This window comes from Triticum aestivum, chromosome 4A (genome assembly GCF_018294505.1).
Source record: "Triticum aestivum cultivar Chinese Spring chromosome 4A, IWGSC CS RefSeq v2.1, whole genome shotgun sequence".
NCBI lineage: Eukaryota > Viridiplantae > Streptophyta > Magnoliopsida > Poales > Poaceae > Triticum > Triticum aestivum.
In genome coordinates, this window is record NC_057803.1 from 753,477,740 (window position 1) to 753,502,589 (window position 24,850).

Genomic DNA, 24,850 nt, shown 5'->3' on the forward strand with positions numbered 1-24,850 from the left:
TGGAACGAGCTACTAACTTATTGGAAATAATACATACAGATGTATGCGATCCAATGAGTATTGATGCTCGTGGCAAGTATCGTTATTTTTTTGACCTTCACAAGATGATTTGAGCAGATATGGGTATATCTACTTGATAAAACATAAGTCTGAAATAGTTGAAAGGTTCAAAGAATTTCAGAGTGAAGTGGAAAAATCATCGTAACAAGAAAATAAAGTTTCTGCGATCTGATCGCAGAGACGAATATTTGAGTTACGAGTTTGGTCTTCAATTAAAACAATGTGAAATAGTTTCACAGCTCACGCCACCTGGAACACCACAACGTTATGGTGTGTCCGAACGTCGTAACCGCACTTTATTGGATATGGTGCGATATATGATGTCTCTTACTGATTTACCAATATTGTTTTGGGGTTATGCATTAGAGACAGCTGCATTCACGTTAAAAGGGCACCATCTAAATCCGTTGAGATGACAGCATATGAACTGTGGTTTAGCAAGAAACCCAAGTTGTCGTTTCTTAAAGTTTGGGGCTACGATGCTTATGTGAAAAAGTTTCATCCTGATAAGCTCAAACCCAAATCGGAGAAGTGCGTCTTCATAGAATACCCAAAGAAAACTGTTGGGTACACCTTCTATTACTGATCCGAAGGCAAGACATTCGTTGCTAAGAATGGATCCTTTCTAGAGAAGGAGTTTCTCTCGAAAGAAGTGAGTGGGAGGAAAGTAGAACTTGATAAGATAATTGTATCTACTCCCTTATTGGAAAGTAGTTCATCACGAGAACCGGTTCCTGTGACAACTACACCAATTAGTGAGGAAGCTAATGATAATGATCATGAAACTTCGAATCAAGTTTCTACTGAACCTCGTAGGTCTACCAGACTAAGATCTACACCAGAGTGGTACGGTAATCCTATTCTGGAAGTCATGTTACTTGACCATGATGAACCTACGAACTATGAGGAAGCGATGATGAGCCCAGATTCCGCGAAATGGCTTAAGGCCATGAAATCTGAGATATGATCCATGTATGAAAACAAAGTATAGACTTTGATTGACTTGCTCGATGATCAGCAAGCCATGTTAAATGAATGGATCTTCAAGAGGAAGACGGACACTGATAGTAGTATTACTATCTGCCAAGCTCAACTTGTTGCGAAAGGTTTTCAACAAGTTCAAGGTGTTGAATACGATGAGATTTTCTCCCTCGTATCGATGCTTAAGTCTGTCTGAATCATGTTAGCAATTGCCACATTTTATGAAATCTGGCAAATGGATGTCAAAACTGCATTCCTTAATGGATTTATTAAAGAAGAGTTGTATATGATGCAACCAGAAGGTTTTGTCAATCCTAAAGGTGCTAACAAAATATGCAAGCTCCAGCGATCCATCTATGGACTGGTGCAAGCATCTCGGAGTTGGAATATACGCTTTGATAAGTTGATCAAAGCATATAGTTTTATATGGACTTACGATGAAGCCTGTATTTACAATAAAGTGAGTAGGAGCACTACAGCCTTTCTGATTAGTATATGTGAGTGACATATTGTTGATCAGAAATGATGTAGAATTTTTCTGCAAAGCATAAAGGAGTGTTTTAAAGGAGTTCTTTAAAAAAAGACCTCAGTAAAAGCTACTTACATATTGAGCATCAAGATCTATTGACATAGATCCAGACGCTTGATAAGATTTTCAATGAGTACATACCTTGGCAAGATTTTGAAATAGTTCAAAATGGAACAGTCAAAGAAAGAGTTCTTGTCTGTATTGCAAAGGTATGAAATTGAGTAAGACTCAAATCCCGACCACAGCAGAAAATAGAAAGAGAATGAAAAGTCATTCCCTCTGCCTCAGTCATAGGTTCTATAAAGTATGCTATGCTATGTACCAGACCTATTGTATACCTTGCTGTGAATTTGGCAAGGGGAGTACAATAGTGATCTAGGAGTAGATCACTGGACATTGGTCAAGAATATCCTTAGTAAGAACTAAGGAGATGTTTCTCGATTATGGAGGTGATAAAAGAGTATGTTGTAAAAGTTACATCAGTGCAAACTTTTACACTGATCCAGATGACTCTAAGTCTCAACCTGGATACATATTGAAAGTGGGAGCAATTAGCAAGAGTAGCTCCGTGCAGAGCATTGTGGACATAAAATATTTGCAAAATACATACGGCTCTGAATGTGACAGACCCGTTGACTAAGCTTCTCTCACGAGCAAAACATGATCACACCTTAGTACTCTTTGGGTGTTAATCACATAGCGATGTGAACTAGATTATTGACTCTAGTAAACCCTTTGGTTGTTGGTCACATGATGATGTGAACTATGGGTGTTAATCATATACAGATATGAATATTGGTGTTAAATCACATGGCGATGTGAACTAGATTATTGACTCTAGTGCAAGTGGGAGACTGAAGGAAATATGCCCTAGAGGCAATAATAAAGTTATTATTTATTTCCTTATTTCATGATAAATGTTTATTATTCATGCTAGAATTATATTAACCGGAAACATAATACATGTGTGAATACATAGACAAACATAGTGTCACTAGTATGCCTCTACTTGACTAGCTCGTTTATCAAAGATGGTTATGTTTCCTAGCCATGGACAAAAGAGTTGTCATTTGATTAACGGGATCACATCATTAGGAGAATGATGTGATTGACATGACCCATTCTGTTAGCCTAGCACTTGATCGTTTAGTATACTGCTATTGCTTTCTTCATGACTTATACAAAGTTCCTGCAACTATGAGATTATGCAACTCCCGTTTACCGGAAGAACACTTTGTGTGCTACCAAACGTCACAACGTAACTGGGTGATTATAAAGGTGCTCTACAGGTGTTTCCGAAGGTACATGTTGGGTTGGCATAATTCGAGATTAGGATTTGTCACTCCGATTGTCGGAGAGGTATCTCTGGGCCCTCTCGGTAATACCCATCACCTAAGCCTTGCAAGCATGTAACTAATGAGTTAGTTATGAGATGACGTATTACGGAACGAGTAAAGAGACTTACCGATAACGAGATTGAACTAGGTATTGGATACCGACGATCAAATCTCGGGCAAGTAACATACCGATGACAAAGGGAACAAAGTATGTTGTTATGCGGTTTGACCGATAAAGATCTTCGTAGAATATGTAGGAAGCAATATGGGCATCCAGGTCCCTCTATTGGTTATTGACCGAGAATGGTTCTAGGTCATGTCTACATAGTTCTCGAACCCGTAGGGTCCGCTCGCTTAACGTTTCGATGACAGTTTTATTATGAGTTTATAAGTTTTGATGTACCGAAGTTTGTTCGGAGTCCCGGATGTGATCACGGACATGAAGAGGAGTCTCGAAATGGCCGAGACATAAAGATTGATATATTGGAAGCCTATGTTTGGACTTCGGAAAGGTTCCGGGTGAAAACGGGATTTTACCGGAACACCGGGGGGTTACCGGAACCCTCACGGGGGTTAATGGGCCTTAATGGGCCATGAGGGAGAAGAGGAAGGGCCGGCCAGGGCAGGCCGCGCGCCCCCTCCCCCCTAGTCTGAATAGGACAAGGAGAGGGGGGGCGGCGCCCCCCTTTCCTCTTTCCCTTCCCCCAAGTCCCAATCCAACTAGGAAAAGGGGGGAGTCCTACTCCCGGTGGGAGTAGGACTCCTCCGGCGCGCCTCCTCCTAGGGCCGGCCGCACCCCCCTTGCTCCTTTATATACGGGGGCGGGGGGGCACCCCAAACACACAAGTTGATCTACGGATCGTTCCTTAGCCGTATGCGGTGCCCCCTTCCACCATATTCCACCTCGGTCATATCATCGCGAAGCTTAGGCGAAGCCCTGCGCCGGTAGAACATCAAGATCGTCACCACGCCGTCGTGCTGACGGAACTCTCCCTCGACACTCGGCTGGATCGGAGTTCGAGGGACGTCATCGAGCTGAACGTGTGCTGAACTCGGAGGTGCCGTACGTTCGGTACTTGGATCGGTCAGATCGTGAAGACGTACGACTACATCAACCGCGTTGTCATAACGCTTCCGCTTACGGTCTACGAGGGTACGTGGACAACACTCTCCCCTCTCGTTGCTATACACCACCATGATCTTGCGTGTGCGTAGGAAATTTTTTGAAATTACTACGTTCCCCAACAACTTCTTCCACCAGCGACCCTCCCCTCTACGCCCAGCCTGTGGATAACTTCGACGCCAACTTTGGAGCCGCCAATGCCTTCCTGCAGGTAGCACCTCCTTGTCCCTCTCCATCCTCCATTCCCCTGCAGTTCCATTTTTTTCTTGAAGTCATCCTACATACCTGCATAATTAGGCACATATGCTAAAGTGAAACTAGTGCTATATTGCATCAGATGGTTATTTCTGGATTTCGTACCAGTTTATTGTTGTCCTGGTTGTGCTTCATACCTTGCTTTGGTTTTCAGTAGCAAGTAGTGCCTTAGTACCTTTTCTATCATCTGGTGTCCATGGATCGAAAATTTGGCTGTTATGTATTTATTGTAGTATCGAGAATGGCTCAAAACTGAAGTTCTTAGGCTGTACATATGTTTATGCTCCATTCTTTTGGGCATTTTAATTCAGTGTTGGCATTGATTTAATGCCCATGTTTAGAAACAAATTACAGTAGGCTAAATAGGTTAATCTTCTTGGTTTGTTTGCATGCAGATGACTGATGAGCTGATCTTCTTCCACCAGTGGTAGCGGGAGGTGATGCTGGAGCAGTACATCGATCAGCAGATGGCAGGGAGAAGCTGGGACAGCCCTAATGAAGTAACATCACCATGTGGGAAATCCAGTAGATTGACACAACATTGGTGCTTGGGTGATGGGACAAAGTATGTGTACTAGTGATGGTACATGATATTCGTGCTTCTCATTGATGCTATGTGTGATCAGCTAAAATTTGTGCTTCTCGTCCAATTTATGTGGATGTGCACTTGTGCACTTGTTGGTCCTTGAACCTTGCTGTGTAGAGGAGTCGATTGATGATGTATTGTATTTCATGTGATGTGTTACTGAAATGAAATATATGAAATATTGTATTATGTTATATTTGTTTTCTAATGGGCCTATCCTTAAATGTGCATGCTTTTGACAAAATAATACATCAGCCAAAATAAATCAAACCAATTCAATTAAGAAAATAGGTATTGGGCTGGGCACATGTAGGCTAGATTGGTGGACTGGGCTATCAAATTTATGATGATTCCATTTGGTCACTAACACTGCCACGTCAGCTCTGCCACGTCAGATCCTACGTGGCTCAGGCAAATGGGTAGTGACCTTTCTGAAATTTTGGTCGTTGGTCTAGCTATGACAAAAATTCCAAAAAGGTCAAGTTTGTTCGTTCTTGACGGCCAACTGTTGACCTTCTGAATATGGTCAAAAAAAGGTCAATAACAGATAAATATGACGAATCAACGACCAAAATGGGGAGTCATAATTGACCGTATTTCTTGTAGTGGTGGCGGTGGAAGTGATATGTGGCAGCAACCAATCCTTGGTCACCTCGGTGCTGATGGTTGACCTTTCTCTTGGGAGCTCGTGGTGGTGATGAGGTCTCGGTGTTCAGTGCCCTTCGATGGCGTTTGAGGTTTTGTTGCCTTGCGTAGTGCTTTGGTTCTCTCTATTTGTGATGGTGGCCGTGGTGTGGCCTAGAGGAGGTGCAGGATTGTCTCGGCGGAACATTGCCCTTCGGCACGGTCTGTGACTCTCTTTGCCGCGACGTGGCTAGGCAGTGGGATGCCCTTCGACAGTGGTTGCGACTTCCTAGATCTTCAAGGTGAAGAGTGAACGCAGGGCAGCTGGCAACCTCTTCTCCACGTCTTCTCGGTGACGGATCTCCTTTCGACTAATTCAACAAAGCTTGCTTCCACTCTTCTCGGTCCAGCTAGTGGTGTTGGGTGCTAAGTTCTTGTGTTGGCTGCTTGTCATAGCTCTTTTCTGGTTCTTCTTCTTTCTTCCTTGTACCTCCTTGTGTGTGTTGGATGCTCTCTGTTGTACCTGATGTCTTGTATCTTACTCTTATATATAATGAAAATGGTTCAGGCCGGCGTAAGCCCGCCGTAGCACCGTCAAAAAAAAAGTTGTTTACCAAAATCCCACGAATAATCTCGGCACTTATGGCAGCAGAGAAGCATATAGTATATGTTTTCCAGACTTGTGTGTGACTGAACCTGTCAGGCTAAATAGACCATCTTCCGTTATTCATGTGTGTTTTTGTACATACATCTGCACTGCTGCTTACGGAAATACTACTAATTGAGTAGTAGTGTAGTGACTCCAGAGAAAAGTTTATGTACTTTTATGGAAGGGATAAGTATATTTTTCGTCCCTCAACTATTTTGAAAGTCTAGAAATAGTCTCTCGATTTCGAAACCAACAAATCTGAGTCCCTTAATTTTCAAAACCGGATAAGTTCAGCTCTTCGTACCGTTTAGGGTGGTTTGGTGATGACGTGGACATGGTTTTAACTAAAACTAGACATGTCGCGTAAGTTCGACATCGATATCCACAAACTCACGGTGGCCACTGTCATCGAGCCACTGCTCCTGTAGGTACTCGTGGCAACGGGAGTTTGCCAGAGGGTGTTGTGCTGCAGCAGCAACAACAACTCCTCGGCAGCTCGTCAGGAGGCACCACGACGCTGGGCATGGCCTTGTTGTCGAAGAAGGGTACACTCGTAGACCTGCTGTGCGACCCTGAATGCTACCGTACGAAAATATGGCAAGTGCACGACAGGTATTCAATAGAATGCCAACAAAAACCATGCCACCTCATCAATAAAATCACTCAAAGCGGCATGAGGGACTAAACATATCCGATTTGAAAAGTTGAGGGACTAACATTTGCTGGTTTGAAGTTAAAGGACCATTTCTATACTCTGAAGAAAATTGAGGGATGAAAAATACAATTTTCCATTTATGCAAGAATAAAAAGTTGCAGTTCCCTTGTTTGTGAATGGAACAAGACATGGAGAGATGGAGGACTACAGAAAGTTCGCATGCATTTTCATTATCTTTCTACAGAGACGACAAGTAGCAATCAACTATTCAAGTAGCAATCTTTGCTCTCCCCCTCGTCTGCCCCCGTGGGCGACCAGAGGGAAACCCTAGCCACCGTCGGGCGTTTCTCCCCTGCTTCCCTCAACCTCGCCGCCGCGAGCAGCGCAGCCTGGCCAGCAGGGGCGGCGGCGGGGCCTCTCTCCCTCACACGCGAATCAGCTGGCACAAGACGGCCTGTTCGTGACAAGACACCGGACTACCGTGGGGTGCGGCAGGCTACGGGGGTATCCTGGCAGCGGCGTGCACGACGCGCCGATGGCTAGGGTCCACGCTAACGGCGTGGACTGGCGGCTGCGGGAGGGGCATGATCTGGTGGCTATGTGAGTCGCCGTGTTTGGGTCGGATCCTTTGCGATCTAGCGTTCGGACGTCGTCGGCCAACGCAGGGTCATGGTGCACGTCGTTACCCAGCTCGGATCTTCTGGATCTGGCGCCTTGATGGATCTGCACCGGAGTCTCTCCTCGATCATCCATTTGGTGGTTGAGCCCCCCATGGTGCTTTCTTCACCAATAGGTTTCGTTTCTCGGCTTTTGGTCAGATCCGAAGTAGACAGAGGTTGGCGATATAGGTTGGGGACCAGAGAAACTATGGTCGGCTAGCTTGACCCAGCATCGGGGACGGCTTTGGCGTCATTACCCTCCTTGGAGGCGAAGCCGAGATCTCTCCTATCCACCACTGACCCCCTCCCGGGTGAAAGTCCAAAATCCCTCTTGGATTGGACGGTGGCGGCGCCCTGCGCGTCTTGTCCTCCATGGAGGCGCCGTCTTGGGAGGCTTGGGTGTTCGGGAAAGAGGTATTGTGGGTGGTGAGCAGCGGCGACGTTGTGGAGGTTGGCAGGAGGAGCGACGTCGAATATACCGTGTCGACGACAATGAGTGTTGGCGGTATGGTGCAGCTAGATCTCGTTGATGGATGCGTCTGGATGGACGAGCGCGGGACGATGGCACTGTTTGGCGTCGTGGCAGCATCGACGGTAGGCATGCAAGGTCGTTGCATTAGTATCTGCTCTGAAGATGGATTGGTGAGACGGCGGCAACGACTCATGAGAGTGTGTTGGACCAGTTTGTGCCCCAGACGCAGTATGTGGCTTGGCTGGGGCCTCCGGCTTTATATGTTAGGCTTAGATGAGAGGTTTCGGTATTCGGCTCATCATGTCTGTGCCCCTTCTCAAGTGGATAAGAGTAGTGTCAAATATTGGCAAGATGGCGGATTCAGACATATTAATTTACTACTTTGTAAGGTATTCATCAATAATTAATAAAATAGTTGCATGCATCTTGCAGATGCAGAGGTCGGGGATCAACCTTCTTTTCAAAAGAAAACCCTCATGGCGAACCAACCTGTGGTTGACGTGGTTAGGTGGATAGTGGTATCTCCAACCCACCAGGGTTCAAATCCTGTGCTCGCATTATTCCTGGATTTATTTCAGGATTTCCGGTGATGTGCTTTCAGTGGGAGGAGACGTTCCCGTCGACGACAAGGCGCCTACGGTGGCTTCGTAAATCTCAAGATGATATGCCGGCTCAGTCTCTCGGAGGTGCTCATAGGCGTAGGGTGTGCGTGTGTGCGTTCATAGGGATGAGTGTATGCGCGTGTATATGAGCACTTGTGTCTGTACTGATGCTAAAAAAAAGCCCTCATGTGGTAAACTAACATCATCCTTTTTATCTGTCGTGGCAAAGAAAAAAGCGGCATATTATTATATTACCGATTGAGTACAAAACCACATTTCAAAAACCATCAGCTTCTTTTTGCGAAAAAACTTCCAATCTATTCATCTTCGATCATGGCAGTACAACGAACATCAGAAATAAAAATTGCATCCAGATCCTTAGACCACCTAGCGATGACTACAAGCACTGGAGCGAGCCGAAGGCGCGCTGCCGTCATCACCCCTCCATCGCCGCAGTCGGGCACAACTTGTTGTAGTAGACAGTCAGGAAGTCGTCGTGCTAAGGCCCCATAGGACCAGCGCACCAGAACAGCAACCGCCACTGATGAAGAATAACGTAGGTTGGAAGGATTCAACCTGAAGACACACGAACGTAGACGAACAACGACGAGATCCACCAAAGATAGATCCGCCGAAGACACACCTTCACACGCCCACCAACGATGCTAGATACACCGCCGAAACGGGGGCTAGGATGGGAGACCTTTATTCCATCTTCAGGGAGCCGTCGCCGTCTCGCCTTCCTGAGCATGACACAAACCCCAACAAGACAGGAAAAAGCGACTGAAAACGGAGCCCTCCCGCCGGCGGCCCTTGGCAGGATCCACCGCGCCCCCATGGCCCTAGGGCCACCGGAGACGAGGCAACCATCAGCTAAACACTAGTGACGAAAGAAGTCCACATACCCCCCCCCCCCCTCAAGTTTCAGAAGTAGTTTACTTAACCCCCTCAACTATAAAACCGGGTATAACTTCCCCTAAACTTTACAAAACCATTTAAAACAGCCCTTTAGAAGTGGTTTTAAGATCAGTTTTGTTCACGTGGCCTGCAACCACATGTTTCTCCATGGATCGTCGATATAGGTGCCGTCATTGGCCGTGCATCCTTGCCATCAGAAACCCCCACCGCCATCTGTTGCTGCAACTCGCATTCGCTCCATATCCCCGGCCCGTAGCTCAGGTCGCCACTTTGATCCCCATACTTGTCGACTTGTGCCTGGGGCAGCTTCACGTGGCTGTCGGACCTTCAGTAGCTAAACTCATTTATCTGTTAGCTATAGGTTTACAAGGCTGATTAATTAGTTAGAGAAGCGTGCGAACGTTATGGATTTTTTGGTCTTCAGCAGGTTGAGTTATTTGTTGGAGAAGCAACGTTCATCGAATTTGTACCTCCAATCTCCAGACGAGACCAGACTCAGTTGCAGACTTGCACCGTGCACGAGAGCGTGCGTGTGAGGCAGCAAGGATCCAACTGACTGCAACTGATTCACATTGTTGGCCTTAGCTCAACGCTACCTGCCGAGGTTCCCCGGTAATGTACATCCACGTTGAACCACTCTAGCTACTATTCATCACTGCCACCACTGACGGAAGCAGCATGAGCAGCACCACAAGGCACTACGAGCCGGTGCATAGTAGGGGAGAGATTTGAGTCCCTGACAAGTGGGCCCTATCTTCACCTCAGCCAGTTGAATCACGCCAGACTGCAAAACCGCCTACTAAAACCGCTTATAACATGATGTGGGGGTCATTTGTCTGGTTTTGTAAACATCAGGGGTGATATACCCGGTTTTGTAGTTGAGGGGGTTAAGTAGCCGATTTCTGAAACTTCGGGAGTGGGTTATGTGGACTTCTTTCCACTAGTGACACATGCAAAATCTAGGAAACGAAATACATTTTTCGACAAAGGGAATATATTAATATCGTGAAGATACCAATTACACCTGGCCTCTATACCAACAAGATGCCCAAAAGCATCAAGCATACACACAGCCAAAAAAGAAAAAGAAAAGAACATAAAAAGGGAAGAAAAAAAAAGACCCCGCCACGGTGAACAGTCACTAGCAACAGCACTCTAACCACCACGAAAGAATACACTCAGAATACAAAAGAGGTTCTCCACAAGCAACACCTCCAAGAAGGAAATAATGCACAAACGTTGTCGTTGCTCGGTCGAAGATGTTGGGCTTTCACCCCGGAGAGAGTCCGAATTCAACCAAAAACAATGTCTTCAACAAGGTCATTGCCAGCTACAACCAATAAAGACCAGACCTTGGGTTTTCACCCTGAAAATCGAGACTTGGTACTCCAAGAGCACCACCAAAAATGCAATCCTCAAGAGCTGCCGCCACCGCTTGCCGAGGCCGTTGAAACAAGTCACCATATACTTGGCACACAAACTTCATTGCATCAAATATACCCTTCCACCGAAACTTCAGGAGCTCCATTCACAACCGCCATGACTTTCCCCGCCTCTATCAATACCATGGAAATCTTGATTTAGACATGTCCCGTGACACTGATAAGAGAGTGAAGCTTCGTGCCGCGCCCTCCTAAGGCCGTATTTGGCTGATAATAAGAGCGCGTGCGATCGCAGCTTTTCCGATCTAGATATCCAGGGGCGATATAATCGAATCCATATAGATCTCTGATAGGGAAGACCGGAACTCGTCAGCTATCAGATCCAAGAGGTCAACATGCGGCCCAAAGATGAGTCGGTGGAAGAAGAATGCTAGGGCCAAGATCCGACATAACCGAATCGGGGCAAGCCACTGCCAAGGACTGGAGCTCCACCACGACCTAGCTCACCGCCGGACGGAGCCTCGCCTGAGACGCATGCGCCGACGAGAGAAGGCCGTGCCACCGGCCAGCAGGAAACGAAATACGTGTGTATCTATACGACAGAGACCTATATGTGAGTCACAGCATGACAACAATGATGAAATATTTGACAAAGATCTACAGGACCACGGCGCTGGAGCACAAACTTGTAAAGAAGACGTTCAAGCTGATGGACGAGTGCGTGAGACGCTCCAGGTGACTACTTGAATGACTTGGAAAACAATTTGATTAGGATGGCACGGCGAAAATGTGTATGTATTGTATTGTGATGCAATTCATTTGTTTATTTTTTTCTCGAATACGCAAAGCTTGCGTATCATTGTATTGATAGAAGGAGTAAGAATGATTACAGGAGTTGGTACCACACATGACACGGATGCAAGGGGCGTGAACATGGTACCCGAAGCGAAGAGATGAAAGATGCACGACCCAAACAAATAAGAACACAGCTAAACTCTTCGACCAGATAAGCAAACCAATCTACAACTAGACGACCAAAACTCCAAAGCCCGCACCGAGGACGCCGCGAGCAACCAAGACAATGCCTTCAAGAAGGAGAACGACACCGAGACGCCGTCGTCGTCCGATCCGGAAGCCCGGACCTAGGGTTTCCCCTGATGCTCGAAGAGGGGCACAGAACGGCCATGACAACGCCTCCAGGAAGGTGACGGCACCCACAGGTGTCGCCGCTGCCAGCAAAAGATGCAGGGCTTTCGCCCTGGCCAATTCCAAGCAATCCCAAGCCGTCGGAACACGAGTCGAAGAGGAGGTCATCGGGTGTAGGCTGGTGCTGCGACTGCAGGAAGGGGAGCCACGCGCGATGCCAAAGGAGGCATCGTGCATCGCCGGGCGCGCGAACTCCGGAGGACGAGGATGCGTGGCTGCGCGGAATGAAGTGGGGTTGGGATGGTGACCATAGCCCTAGATAAGCCTTTGTGCTTCCCCATGCTAGGAAAGAAAGAAATACGCATGATAACCAGTGTGCAAAGTTTGGATATGTTTCTGTTCCTGCTTCATGGTGACAATACTCGCATGGATCACATCATTTGCTGCTGTCTGCAATATATGTAAAACGTTGTTGAAGCACAGGACATGACATATAAGACAGCAAGCCTTTTACAAGATTGAGTTACAAAATACGCACCGTATATCAGTAGAGATGAAAGACGAGCACTCGAGAGATAAATAGCCTGAATTATACTATGTACTCCCCCCGTCTGAAAATACTTGTCATCAAAATGGACAAAAAGGGATGTATGTAGAACTAAAATACATCTAGATACGTCGCCTTTTATTCATTTTGATGACAAATATTTCCGGACGGAGGGAGTACAAGCTAGAAACGGAAAATACAACTTGAACAGTTCGTACTTGTCGATTCATTAACACTGTCTTCTTGATCACTCATTCCGATAATCATTATGCAAAGAAAGGATGATGTCGGCGTCAGGATGATGGCGCTCAAATGCTACCTTCACCAGCTGCCTCACAGAATCTCTGCCTTGTCTAAATTCATGTGAAGAGAAGTAATTATCCCAGTCGTCATCGTCCCAGCCCTGGGAGCCTTCCACCTCCCAGCGGTCATCCAAGTAGACTCGTAACCAGATTTTGTTAAGGGTGCCAGCAGGCAAGTGCTCGATGCCAACTGGTAGGAGTTGGCCGCTCATGTGGTAACGGAGCTGTATGGAAAGCTCCTCTAGCATGGGCATAGCCCCCGCTTCAAAGGTCAGTGACGCCTTTTTACAGTGGAACCTCAGGTGCTTGAGTGCTTTGAATGCCCCACCCCCAGGGATGACTACACTTTCTTCCTTTTCTCCCTGAAACATACTTACAATCAACCAGAAGCAGGAGAGTGAAGGCAGCCCTGCAACAATATTGACACCATCAGCCACCTCCCTCACCCAAATCATTAACTTGGTGAGGCCATCGAGTTGACCAATCCACTTGGGGCACCTCTGAAACTCACAGCACCCTAGATCGAGCTCTCGAATATGACAACCTCGAGGGAATAGTGTCCTGCCCCAGCATGATACATCATCCAGTCCGATAGGCCATCCTTTTCCAAAAGTAAGGATCCTGAGGTTGGCAGAAAGCATGGAAAGGGAAGAGTGCAAAGCATCTGTATGAACATTCTCGTTCAAACAGATATGAAGCTTTCTCAAGTTTGTCAGCTTGCCGAGGCCCATGATACTCTCTACCGAGCTTTTATTAGATATTACTACACCTACTAGAGTGTGCAGTGATTTCAACCTCTCAATCCCGTCAGGCAACACTATACCGCCTGCCTTATTTCTCCTCGAGCTGAGATGTGATAACAAGGCCAAACTAACAATGTCTGATGGAAAATTTTCCAGGAAACCAGCTAGATCTATTGTCTCCAACTGCTGTAAATCCCCAATTTGATTAGGTAGCTTCAGATGATAATTACTTCCATCAAGATTGGCAAACTTTAAATACCTCAGGAGAAACAAGCTACTGATACCGGTGAGGTCTATGTCCCCACCAAGGCCTTGATCTTCAAGGCGTAGAACTCGGATATACTTGAAGTACATAAAATGAGGCACAAGTGAGCCTCGGCAAAGTAAGACTGACCGAACATGTGATAGTGACGCTTTGTTGATTATTTCCAAAATTCGTGCATCATCTTTATCAATGTACTGGACCGAGACTCGATGGATCTCCCCTGATGTATCTTTCGAACCATCAATTACATGAACAAAATTCTCTTTACTTGACTTGGATCTCAGAAGATCAAGAATTATATCATGTACTCTGCAAGACAACACTTCATTGTTGTAGTCATCTATCCTCCCAGGTTGGATCATACACATGCTGATGAGCTCCTTGAAGTACTTCTCTGCAACATCCTGTGCATCCAGCCCACTGTTTCTACTCACGTGCACGAAACCTTCGGCTACCCATTGCTTCAGCAAATCATTTTTATCTATCTCACGATCCTCTGGATACATACAAACATAAAGCAGACATGTCTTGAGATGATCAGGAAGATGTATGTAGCTAAGATCCAATATTCGATTCATCTTTTCAAGATCATCTTCTTCAGTCACAGAACCCAAAGATTTCCATATATACTCCCAGGTTGACTCTTGCTCGCCAGCTAGAAGGCTTGCTATACTATTAATAGCAAGTGGCATACCATCACATTTTTTTAGAATATATTTTGAAATCTCTTCTTTTCTGGGTGTATCAGGACAATCTTTTTCAGGACCAAATATTCTTCTGAAAAATAGTCTTCTTGAGTGTTCTTCACTGAGTGATTTCATCCTATAAACATATTTGCCTTCATGTTCGCAACACGCACGGGCAACAACTTCAATCCTTGTTGTTGTTATCACTCGACTGCCATGTTTGTTTCCTGGAAAAGCAGATTGAATAAAACCCCATGCTTCGGAATCCCATATATCATCAATTACTATGAAGTATCTGCAAAAACGCCACATGGATAAGAAACGAGGTAGTGGAATCTTAGTAAAGTTAGTACAAGGTCAGTTATAATTTTATATCTTTATGTAGAGCATATCCGTACATGTGGATGTATTTCAATACCTACGAAAAAATATGTCTAATCTAAACTTACATAGTGGAGAACTGTCATATCCATAACATGTGGACGCTCACAAACTATTTGGACCCTCCATTTCTGTTGATCCAAGGGTTTATGTTTACCACCTATGACTCTTAATTAACTAATCACTTTCATAGTTAGATATGTTACCCCATAAAAGGAAACGATGCATCCCGTTGATAGAAAAAGCTATTGGTGCATATTTCTACCGTGTATGTGAGAAGTGATTGAATTCATCGTGTGCATGCAAGCATATGTGTCTGTGGAAGTGATTGACACAGTAATATGCATGGTGACACTATTTTAGGTTAATAAGTATGGAACTTTGTGATCCAAAAAAGGCTAGTGTTGGTATGATTTTCAGTTGATTTCTACACTTGCGCCAAACTTAAAGATCAAATGTTCTTATCCTTTGCCTACATATTCTCATGTGATGAGACAAATGAACTTGACATAATGCAGGTATCAAATCAATAGAATATCAAAAAAATTTATATGATACGCAAATCATTTATGTGTAGACGTAATTAGTTCTCACATATGCGTCATCTCAGCTACCTCCTGCCACAGCGTTCGACCAACCAATCTTCTGTTCTGCCACGGCCAAGAGACATGACTACTTGCCACGCCCAAAGAAAGTGATGATGGCCAGCTAGAAATCTTTGGAGTGTGAAATCCTATCGACAGCAGGGTACAAAAACCAGGATTTTGAGGCATGAGCTCTGGGGAGGATGAGAATCTTGGGAGCTGTTTACGGTGGAGTGGTGACTGGTTGCAGCCGGTTAATAATCCATGTACTCTTTAAGTCCAATGAGGTAAATTGGAGCATCCTAAAAGAGATCTAAAAAGTATCCATCCACATTGCTCTGCGATGTTGCAACCCCATCCCCACATTTTGAGTACTATGTTATAGTTATATCTGATGCTACTTATATTTATAAAAATGTGACACAATTGCATTATTGCTCATGTCTTTGCTATAGCCAATAGTCAGGAAGTGTATTGTGGAATTGTCTTAACAACCGGAGCACTAATAGACTCTTACGCCCCAGCGATATTCGACCTCCGCAATGCCGGCCTTATCGCCAGCTCCTTGCGGCTCACAAGCTTGTTGCCCCATTTCATTGGCTATATAGTCATGTCCTTGCCATCCTTTGGCGTGCGGCATGGCAAAGAAAATACATCGTCCACTCTCATCTAGCTCCCCTCGCCATTTAATTCTCAAAACAGGCTTTCGCCCCGCTTTATAAATAAAGCAAACACCGAACCAAGTACACGGTCGAACGATACAAGATAGCCGGAGCACGCTACCCTACCGAAAGAAAGCAATGGGAAATCCGAGTACAACGCCACACACTGCCCTAAATACCTAAGCTCCACGACAGCACCCCCAAGAGGGAATACGGCGCAAAGCGTCGCCGCTGCCGAGTCCAGAAGGGACAAGGGTCTTCACCCGGAACCCTGGCACGAAGAGGAGCACCACGACGACGTCTTCAAAAAGATAACGACGCCCGCAAGCGTCGCCGGCATCGGCGACGAAGCACAGAGCTTTCGCTCGGCAGCTCCCCCGTGCCACCACGAGGTCATCATGACAGATGTGTTGATTTTAGCTCCCCGGGTCTAGATCGAGGCGACGCTACTGCTAAGGACAGGCAGACCACCTGGGCCACCCACCCCTACCCTCCCGCTGCCCACACAGCCAAGAGGGGAGACACCACCACCGACATGGTGCCCGCCGAAGAGCCAACCATGCGGACCACCATCCAAAGCCGCCGCTCCAGCATCCACGTCCAGGCCACCACTATCCGTCCATATCACGGAGCACCAACCTCGATAGGAGGAAAGAAAGGTGTCTCCTTTCCTTCCTAGCCCGGCATCAGTCACGGGATCTGGGTCGATGCCACCACTGCAGAGGCGTCCACACCTGCATCCCCAGCCAGTCCAGGTGGACCGGGAGGGACACAACTCCGTGACTCTTGACGTCCACCGTGGATCACGCGACACCTCAACCGTGATCACCAGTACCGCCCCGCAGGACAGGATAACGTAGACCAGACCACCGCCACCACCGGCCGCCGCACCCACGAGGAGCGCGGGCACCACCCGGGCCAAGCCTGGTCTCACCTACCCGGTGTATACGCACCGACCCGCCCTGGATCCAAACCTAGCCCACCTGAGCGCGGGCCCTAGGACAGAGCCACCGCCGACGCGCGTGCGGCAAGCTCGGCACCGCGGCCGACACCCGCCAAACCCCGCGCGCGCCTGCTCGGTCCCAGGAGCGAGGAGATCACCACCGCCACCATGCGCCGCCAACCAGAGCCCATCCGCCAGATCTGCGATGACATGAGCACGGCCGGCCCGCACCACCGCCTGCAAGCTCCTGCCCCACCGACCAACACCACCGCGAGAACCACCGCCTGAATCGCATGGACCACAGTTTCCACGGATGGCCGTCGCCGTTGAAGAGGCCGGCATTGCGGTGCTTCCAGAGCCACCAGGCCGAGAGGATGGCCAAGGAGGAAATGCCGCGACAAAGGCTGTCAGGCGCACTGTTGATGGTCGAGGATAGCCAGATGATGAACTCGTCATCGGCATCGGGCAAGCTGGGAGTGGAATGGCACAACGATAGAACTTCGTGCTAGACATGGCGGGAGAAGGAGCAGCCGACTAGGAGGCGTTGCATCGTCTCGGGCTCTTGGTCGCATAGTGGACATGTTAGATCGTTTGGAAAGTTGTGGCAGGCGAGACGATCGGCGGTCCAACATCTCCCAAGTAGGACGAGCGAGATGAAGAACTTTATGCGAAGAGGTGCCCATGATGGCTAGGTGATGCGCCAATGCGGATCCGTCGTTGCCCCAATGAAGAGATCCTTGTAGCAGGATTTCGCGGTGTAGGCGCCGAACTCCATCCAGCGCCAAGATAGCTGCAGATAGGGTAACCTGCCTGATGCGACGCCATAAGGAAACATATTGAACAGCTGCAGCAGCTCCCAAGGCCCCACCGCTGCCGGCGATGACCGGGCTTCACCCGCTAGCGCCCTCAGGCGACGGTGAGGGAGGAGGGGAGGCTCTTATACACCATGGGTGCAAAGTAAGGTACTGTACACCTTGATGCTCTTATAATTAGTTAAATTTGAATGTACGATCGGTACACACGAACACATAAGACCTTATTGACTTGCATTATACAAACTGCATACGAGTCCCGAAATATAGGTAGAATATCATAAAAATTGTGAAAATTGTGATTGAAATTTGTGTCCTTACTATATTTTACATTTACATAATTTTATTATGCTTTGGCAACAAATTTACATTCGGTACACAAATATTTACGATGTCCCCAACTTATGTCACAATATCAAACTGATCGGAAATTTTGTTCATAAGTTGTAAAACAGGGTGGAAAGAGAATAAACTATTGTGCAACCTTGAAAGTCCTATATATATTCTACACACAATGGTAGAACAAGTTAGTCTACATGCATATAATAATAGGGCTTGTTAACACAAAGTATATGATTTATACTCTGTTTTTAAGATTCATTTCACTTGGTTAAAAGATCAACTTCCAATTTATTCCTTTGATTTTGTAGAAACACCGAGCTGAACAATAAGTTAGTGTAGGGTTGTTTTTTCTAGTTTAACGGGGTATGGATTAGTGGATGCCACTTCCGTATTTGCATGCAAATTATGAGAAAAATAGATGGGTATGCTGAGTAATCAAGAAAATACTGAATCTGAATTCTTTTATTTAAAGTTTTCTTATCTCATCACCATGGGTTGAGGATGTGTACCTCTCCTTCTTGAGCAATTTTCTGAGTTCGTTGATGAGCTGATGCACGTCCAAGTCGAAGTTTGCTAAACTCTGTCCAAATTCGAACAGAATGTTATTCAAAACTTTCTTCACATCAGGATTCTGACCCACCGGAATAAAAGCTCTGTGATGGTAATCTTTTTTAAGCTTGTCATACACTGCCTTGGCAAGTGTGGTCTTCCCCAATCCTCCCATTCCGACGATAGAGACTGTCTTGAGCGTTGATGCATCACCATCCTCCTCAAATAGCCTTATTAACTCATCTCTTCGCGCTTTGATGCCAATGAGCCGTTCTTTATTTACGTATATAGCTGAAATCCGAAGGTCAGTGTCAAGTTTTGCAGTTACATTAGCTACAACATTGTTGACATTGAAGTCATAATTCTCTTGCATGTCGGCCACAGCCTGAACTTTGTTCTTGATGTGTCTGATTACATCACCAATCTGATGGTGAGTCGTCATGCCATTCTCCCAAAGTTTTAGCCCCTTATGTGTGAGCTCCCTGAAGCCACCCCTATTAGAGTTAGGCTCGACATGCACCAGGAATGTGTCAACCATATCCTCTATGTGATATGAAAGCTTCCTGACTTGGTCAGTCCAAATCTTGACCCCATCAAACTTTCCCAGGTTGCGGAGGGTTTGGTGCATCTTCATCAACTTTTCTGAAAAAGACTTGATATCTGTCTTGATACTGTCCTCAAGATTGTAGTCCTCCTCGAGGAGCTTGCCCAGCTTGTCGAGTAGGCTACCCAAAGCCCCCGTTGGGAGATCCACGGCTCGGTCATTTTCTTTTTCAAGGTATCTCATGTTGGTAGGATAATGGCGTGAAAAGCTCTGTAGTGGGTGCAGATTAAACTGCTCTGTTTGCTCCGTACATTGTCCTCGCACGCTTGAATTGGCATCCTTGCATGCAGAATAATGATGTGCTTAGATTAAACAAATTTATTTAAGCAATAGTACTAGTTGAATTATCTGACTAAGCTTACCATGAAAGTTGCCTCTGCATTTTTGCTGCTACCAAGTTTGCTATTTTCGGAAGCAGACCCAACAATCTTTCTCCTTTTTGCCTGTGAACATAGAAATGAATTCGTCAAGAAACAATCCAGGGGAAAGATACATACGAGACAAGACACATACAAATGCATTAATCCAGGTCACAACTGATCACCTCGGGGACTTCCTCAGCTGGCATGTTGGTGTCTTCTCTACTCTTGCAGTTTTCTTGGGGCTTCGTAGACTCATATACAACCATCAAATTCACCTTATCAACAACTTTACTGGCCTCTTCGAACATGCATCCTTCGATATCCTCGTCTCTTAGACCCTCGCTCACTTTCATGCTCTGCACGATGAACTTGTTGGCTTGGTCGTGCTCATGAACATCTCCTGGTTTGACTATAATCTTCATACCATACTTGGATTTTGGTTGCACAATGCCTTTGTATGGTTGTGCGCTGTACAATTGTCCGCTTGGCAATTGGATGTTGAAAGCAATACAATTACGAGTACCATTAGTTAGCACAACTAAGCCTGATATCTCCTTCTTAAGCTCAGAAGGAAGACGTAGTTCAAGCGGCTTAATCCCAAGCATGTCATCTTCATCATAACAGCGGATTATCTGCAAGGAGAGAGCTACATGTGGTTAGATGATGATGTATGCTCCCTCCAATTTATAACTTGCATTTCTACGAAGTAAAAAAGTTCTACATGTATTTAAACTAAACTTCTGCGTTTATACTATTCAGATAAAAACTCCTATTTTGGCTACATCGGCCAAAAACATCTGCCACATGAATACTGATATTTTTGGATAGAGAATAAAACAATGCTCTGGGTTGGTTTTGCTATCATTTCCCTTGTAGTCAGACCATTTGAATATTGATATTTTTGGATAGAGAATAAAACAACGCTCTGGGCTGGTTTTGGCTATCATTTCCCTTGCAGTCAGACCATTTGGCCCATCTTTTGCGGAGAACAGCCTAGAGCTGGATCTCGGCCAAACACACCCTGAGTCTCCCAAAAATTCGGTTTTTCTACTGTTAGCCCAACTAATTAATAAGCCAACAAGTAACTTAGGCTAAATAGGTTAGTTTTCAAACACAAATGTGAAATTATGCTAACCTAACAAGTATTTGAATCTAGAACCAAATTAACAGAGTGAAATGCGCCACTAGCCCATGAACTCAAACTAATTGCACACTTTAGGCCAACAACTCGAGAAGTGATCGGATTTAGTCCGCAAACTCGTTGATTTGATCAAATAAAGCCAAAACTGGCCCGACAGGGAGAAAACTGGCCATGTGGTGCCATGTCATCACTCCTTTGACTGCTCATGAATTCACTATTCTGTACAGGGGTCTATCTGCAAATTAGCTGTTTTTTTCTCGTAAACCATACTAACGTGTTTGGGGTGCAAAAAAGTATTAGAAAATTGTGCTTGCCAGGACTTGAACCTCGCCCATTAGGAATACGCAATGTCCCAATGACCACTGCAACAACACCAGGTTTGCACACTGATATGCAGCCCAGTATATTTTTCAATCAGGCGACCTCTTTACTTATGTTTCGCTTGACTGCTGCCTTATGAATGCTATTGCCATTGAAGTCATGTTCTATATATTGTTTGAAGTGTGAGTTATATATTGAATGTGACGTTTTATATTGTCGACAAGATGTATATATATTACTTTCATATATTCTGTCTATTGGAACATAAATCACTTCATAGTGTATATACATGTATAGCAAAAGGCTGCCTATTGGAACATAAATCGCTTCATGGTGTATTGGTCTGGAAGCCAATTTCTAACAGAACAGATGTTTAAATATTTATTTTTTTCTCCTAATTCTACGTAAATATATATGTATATATAAATACCGAGCAACATATTAGTGTGCAAACGTGGTGTTGTCGCTGAGCCATTGTCTACAGTGAATGCCCAAGGTTCAAGTCCTGGGAAACACAATTTTTTTATACTTTTTTACTCCAACAAACGATGTTGGCATGGTTTATGAGGAAAAAAAAACCAGTCACTTTGCAAATAGACCCCTATAAAAATAGTGAATTCATGAGCAGTCAAAGGGTCTATGACATAGCATCCACGTAGCCGGGTTTTTCCCGATCGGGCCGGTTTTGGCCTTATTTGATCAAATCAACGAGTTTGCGGACTAAAATCCGAACACTTTTTGAGGTGTGCAATCAATTTGAGTTCGTGGACTACTGACGCATTTCACTCAAATTAACACAACCTTATAATTGAATAATTAACTGTTTCACACTTTATTAGCTCTCTGATCTCAACAGTACAGTATGTTAAACTAGCTAGCTTATTACCTGGCCGGTGTGCATATCCGTACTTTCAGATTTACTTAGAAAGCTAATTATCTCCAATATGGAAGGTCTAGCTTCGGGTACTTGTTGCCGGCAGCGTATTGCTATGTCAATGCATCTAGTTACTTGCTGGTATTGTAGTAACGTCGGTGGCTTATTCCACCTGTGTCTCCACCTTCGAAGTACCTATATTTAAGAAGTGTTAATTATTTCTGATAATCGCAGAATATTACAGTGCAAAATATGCCCATGTGTCATGGTGCATGTATCCAGCTGACAATTTGTTAGTTCAAACCCAGACGTCAGCCTTGCAGTGCGTGTATCAGAGGAAGTGCATCACTTCACCCCAAAAGACCATAAAAAACATCCACACATGCATGATATGTATACAGAAACATGTTGGATATGCCATTCAGGAGGATAGTATGCATATTAGGCCTTGTACAATGCAAGGTGCTTAGGGGAGGTGCTTAGAAAAATAAACCCGGCTTTTTTAAACACCGGTGCTTATTTGTACAGGATAGACGCTTAACTAAGCGTCTCTCCCATTGTACAAGGCCTTAAAGTGCGCATCCACGAGGATAGTATGCATTAAAATCTGCATGCAAAACATGATAATTGGCCGAAAAAGTTAGAGAAATCACCCTTACATTGTTTTTATCAGGAACGTCCATACACCCCGTTACTAATTCAATGATTATGGCACCCATACTATAAATGTCAGACTTGAATGAAGTTTTACCAGCGTTTTCATATTCCGGCGCGAGATATCCTCTGCAAGAAAATATGACACATTAAAATGTAGGGCTATATGATAGGGAAATATCAATTACCTTCTAGTTGGTCTGATGCATAGCTTACCGTGTTCCAAAACGTAGACCCATAGTATGCGTGTTTTTATTTGATCTCGACAACCCAAAATCTGTAATTTTAGGAACAATATACGTGCCATCTAATAATATATTCGCCGGTTTAAGGTCCATATGAACAATTTCTTTTTCCTCGTGAAGATAGCACAGACCCTTGCAAATTCCAATGATTATTTCATAACGTGTTTCCCATTCAAGTCCCCTTAATTCATCTATGGAAGGATAAATACATAAAAAATGTTAAGGAGCTATGTTAAACTACATACTGAGAATTGATAGAGTATTTTAAATCCCAGTCTGTCCAAATGAAAATGGAACACTAGTCAAGGCAATAAAGTAAGGAAGTAAAGAGAAGAGCTGCATTAAATGCAATAAGATGTTACCAGTAATATGCTTATCAAGACTTCCATTGCTGATGTACTCGAAACAAAGCAATCTTTCTCTTACATTGGCCAAGTTAATTTCTTCTGACCCAGCCCCTTCTATCGATGTCTGATAGGTATTAGAACAGAAGCCAAGAAACCGCACTACATTTTGATGATTAATCTTCCTCAAGCTATTAAACTCACGGCGAAAAGACACATCATCAAGTGTGTGTTGGTTCACATACATCCTCTTCACAGCAACAACAATCCCATTTCTGAGTACACCCTGTTGGTCAGTGTTTAAAGAGGCTCAGCCCTATAATACCAAAACAGAGCTGCCAGGTTCTGCTTCTACTGCTGGAACTTTTGTTTTTCAAGAGAAACAGTACGAGAGTTTCCTACTGTAATCTTATTAGTAAACTAACAATAATAATAATACCAAAGTAGACAAAACAAAACAAGATGAATCTGACTCTGTGGTACTACTTATTAATCGAACTAGCGATATTTTACTGGAGCTCGAGGTCTAGCTTCATGAATTTTCTAAATAGCAAAGCGTACCTTGTAAACTGCTCCAAATCCACCCTGACCAATTTTTCTCTCTGGGGAGAAATTATTGGTTATGCGTTGTAACAGTGCTAATGGCAGATCATTGGGCTCTTCGATTCCATTAAGTATACGCTCCAGCACACTTTCGTCCTCCATTCGGAACTGGAGCATATGGTAGAATTTAGAGTTTGCTTGAGACAGGTAGACAGGCTTGCAGATTAAAGAGGATGCATGCAAAGATGGTTCTTGAGATATACGCGACTCTGAGAGGCGAGAAGAAGAAGGAATATTCAAGCAGCATAATCAAGACAGCAAATTAATTCGATGCCTGGACAGATCTGAAAGACACCTGTGACCAAATCGATTCTAATAACGCTCAGGCTGATTTAAGATTTAATCCTGGACAGATCTGAAAGATGCCTGGACAGATCCAAGATTTAATCCTACAAGAAGGGAATAAGAGGAACAGAGAGCCATACCATACCTTGCATAAGCACTAGGCACCGTCCATGCTGATTGCTGAAGCCTAAGGATGGAGGCCCAGAGAGAGGAGAGAGAAGGAGGCTTTGCTCGGAGAAAGGGGAGAGGGGATGGTGGTCGCCGTGTTGACCGGACACAAGGGGGGAAACACAGCTTATTGCGCGGATCTAAAGTAGACGGATGCCTCTGTTCTTGTCAGCTTTTTTTTATTTCAATATATTTTTGTTGATAGCTTACCAATCATCGGAGAGGAAAGGGTCCTCGCTGGCTCCAGTCCAGCGCTCCAGTCTCATAAAAAAATTCTATGAGATCAGGTCTCACGGATTAGCAGGTGAGACCCATTTTGATAGATGACATGTGGCATTCACAAATCACAAAACATTTAACTCACACCCCACTTGAAATCAGGGGGGAGAGATTAGATACTTTGTGATTTGTGAATGCCACGTGTTATCCATCAGGGCGGGTCTCCTGCTTTATAT

At 45.0% G+C, this 24,850-nt stretch overlaps 1 protein-coding gene across 1 annotated transcript; it reads right to left on the reverse strand.

Moving 5' to 3' along the window:
* Positions 1-12,447: 12,447 nt before the first annotated feature.
* Positions 12,448-24,554, reverse strand: LOC123088666 (disease resistance protein RGA5). The gene is made up of 10 exons (XM_044510899.1): positions 24,368-24,554; positions 23,901-24,050; positions 23,358-23,625; positions 22,967-23,186; positions 22,756-22,879; positions 22,109-22,291; positions 19,943-20,392; positions 19,761-19,841; positions 18,755-19,677; positions 12,448-14,816 (listed from the first exon to the last, which is right to left on the reverse strand). The coding sequence occupies exons 1-10, from the start codon at positions 24,377-24,379 to the stop codon at positions 12,773-12,775; spliced, it is 4,455 nt and encodes a 1,484-aa protein (XP_044366834.1). The 5' UTR covers positions 24,380-24,554; the 3' UTR covers positions 12,448-12,772.
* Positions 24,555-24,850: the final 296 nt, after the last annotated feature.

Excerpts from the sequence above, each read along its gene's own strand:
- LOC123088666 (XM_044510899.1), bottom strand. Across the intron at positions 23,626-23,900 it reads GATTTGGAGCAGTTTACAAG|GGTGTACTCAGAAATGGGAT; the intron begins GTACGCTTTGCT and ends ACTGACCAACAG. Across the intron at positions 20,393-22,108 it reads CGGATATGCACACCGGCCAG|ATAATCCGCTGTTATGATGA; the intron begins GTAATAAGCTAG and ends CTCTCCTTGCAG.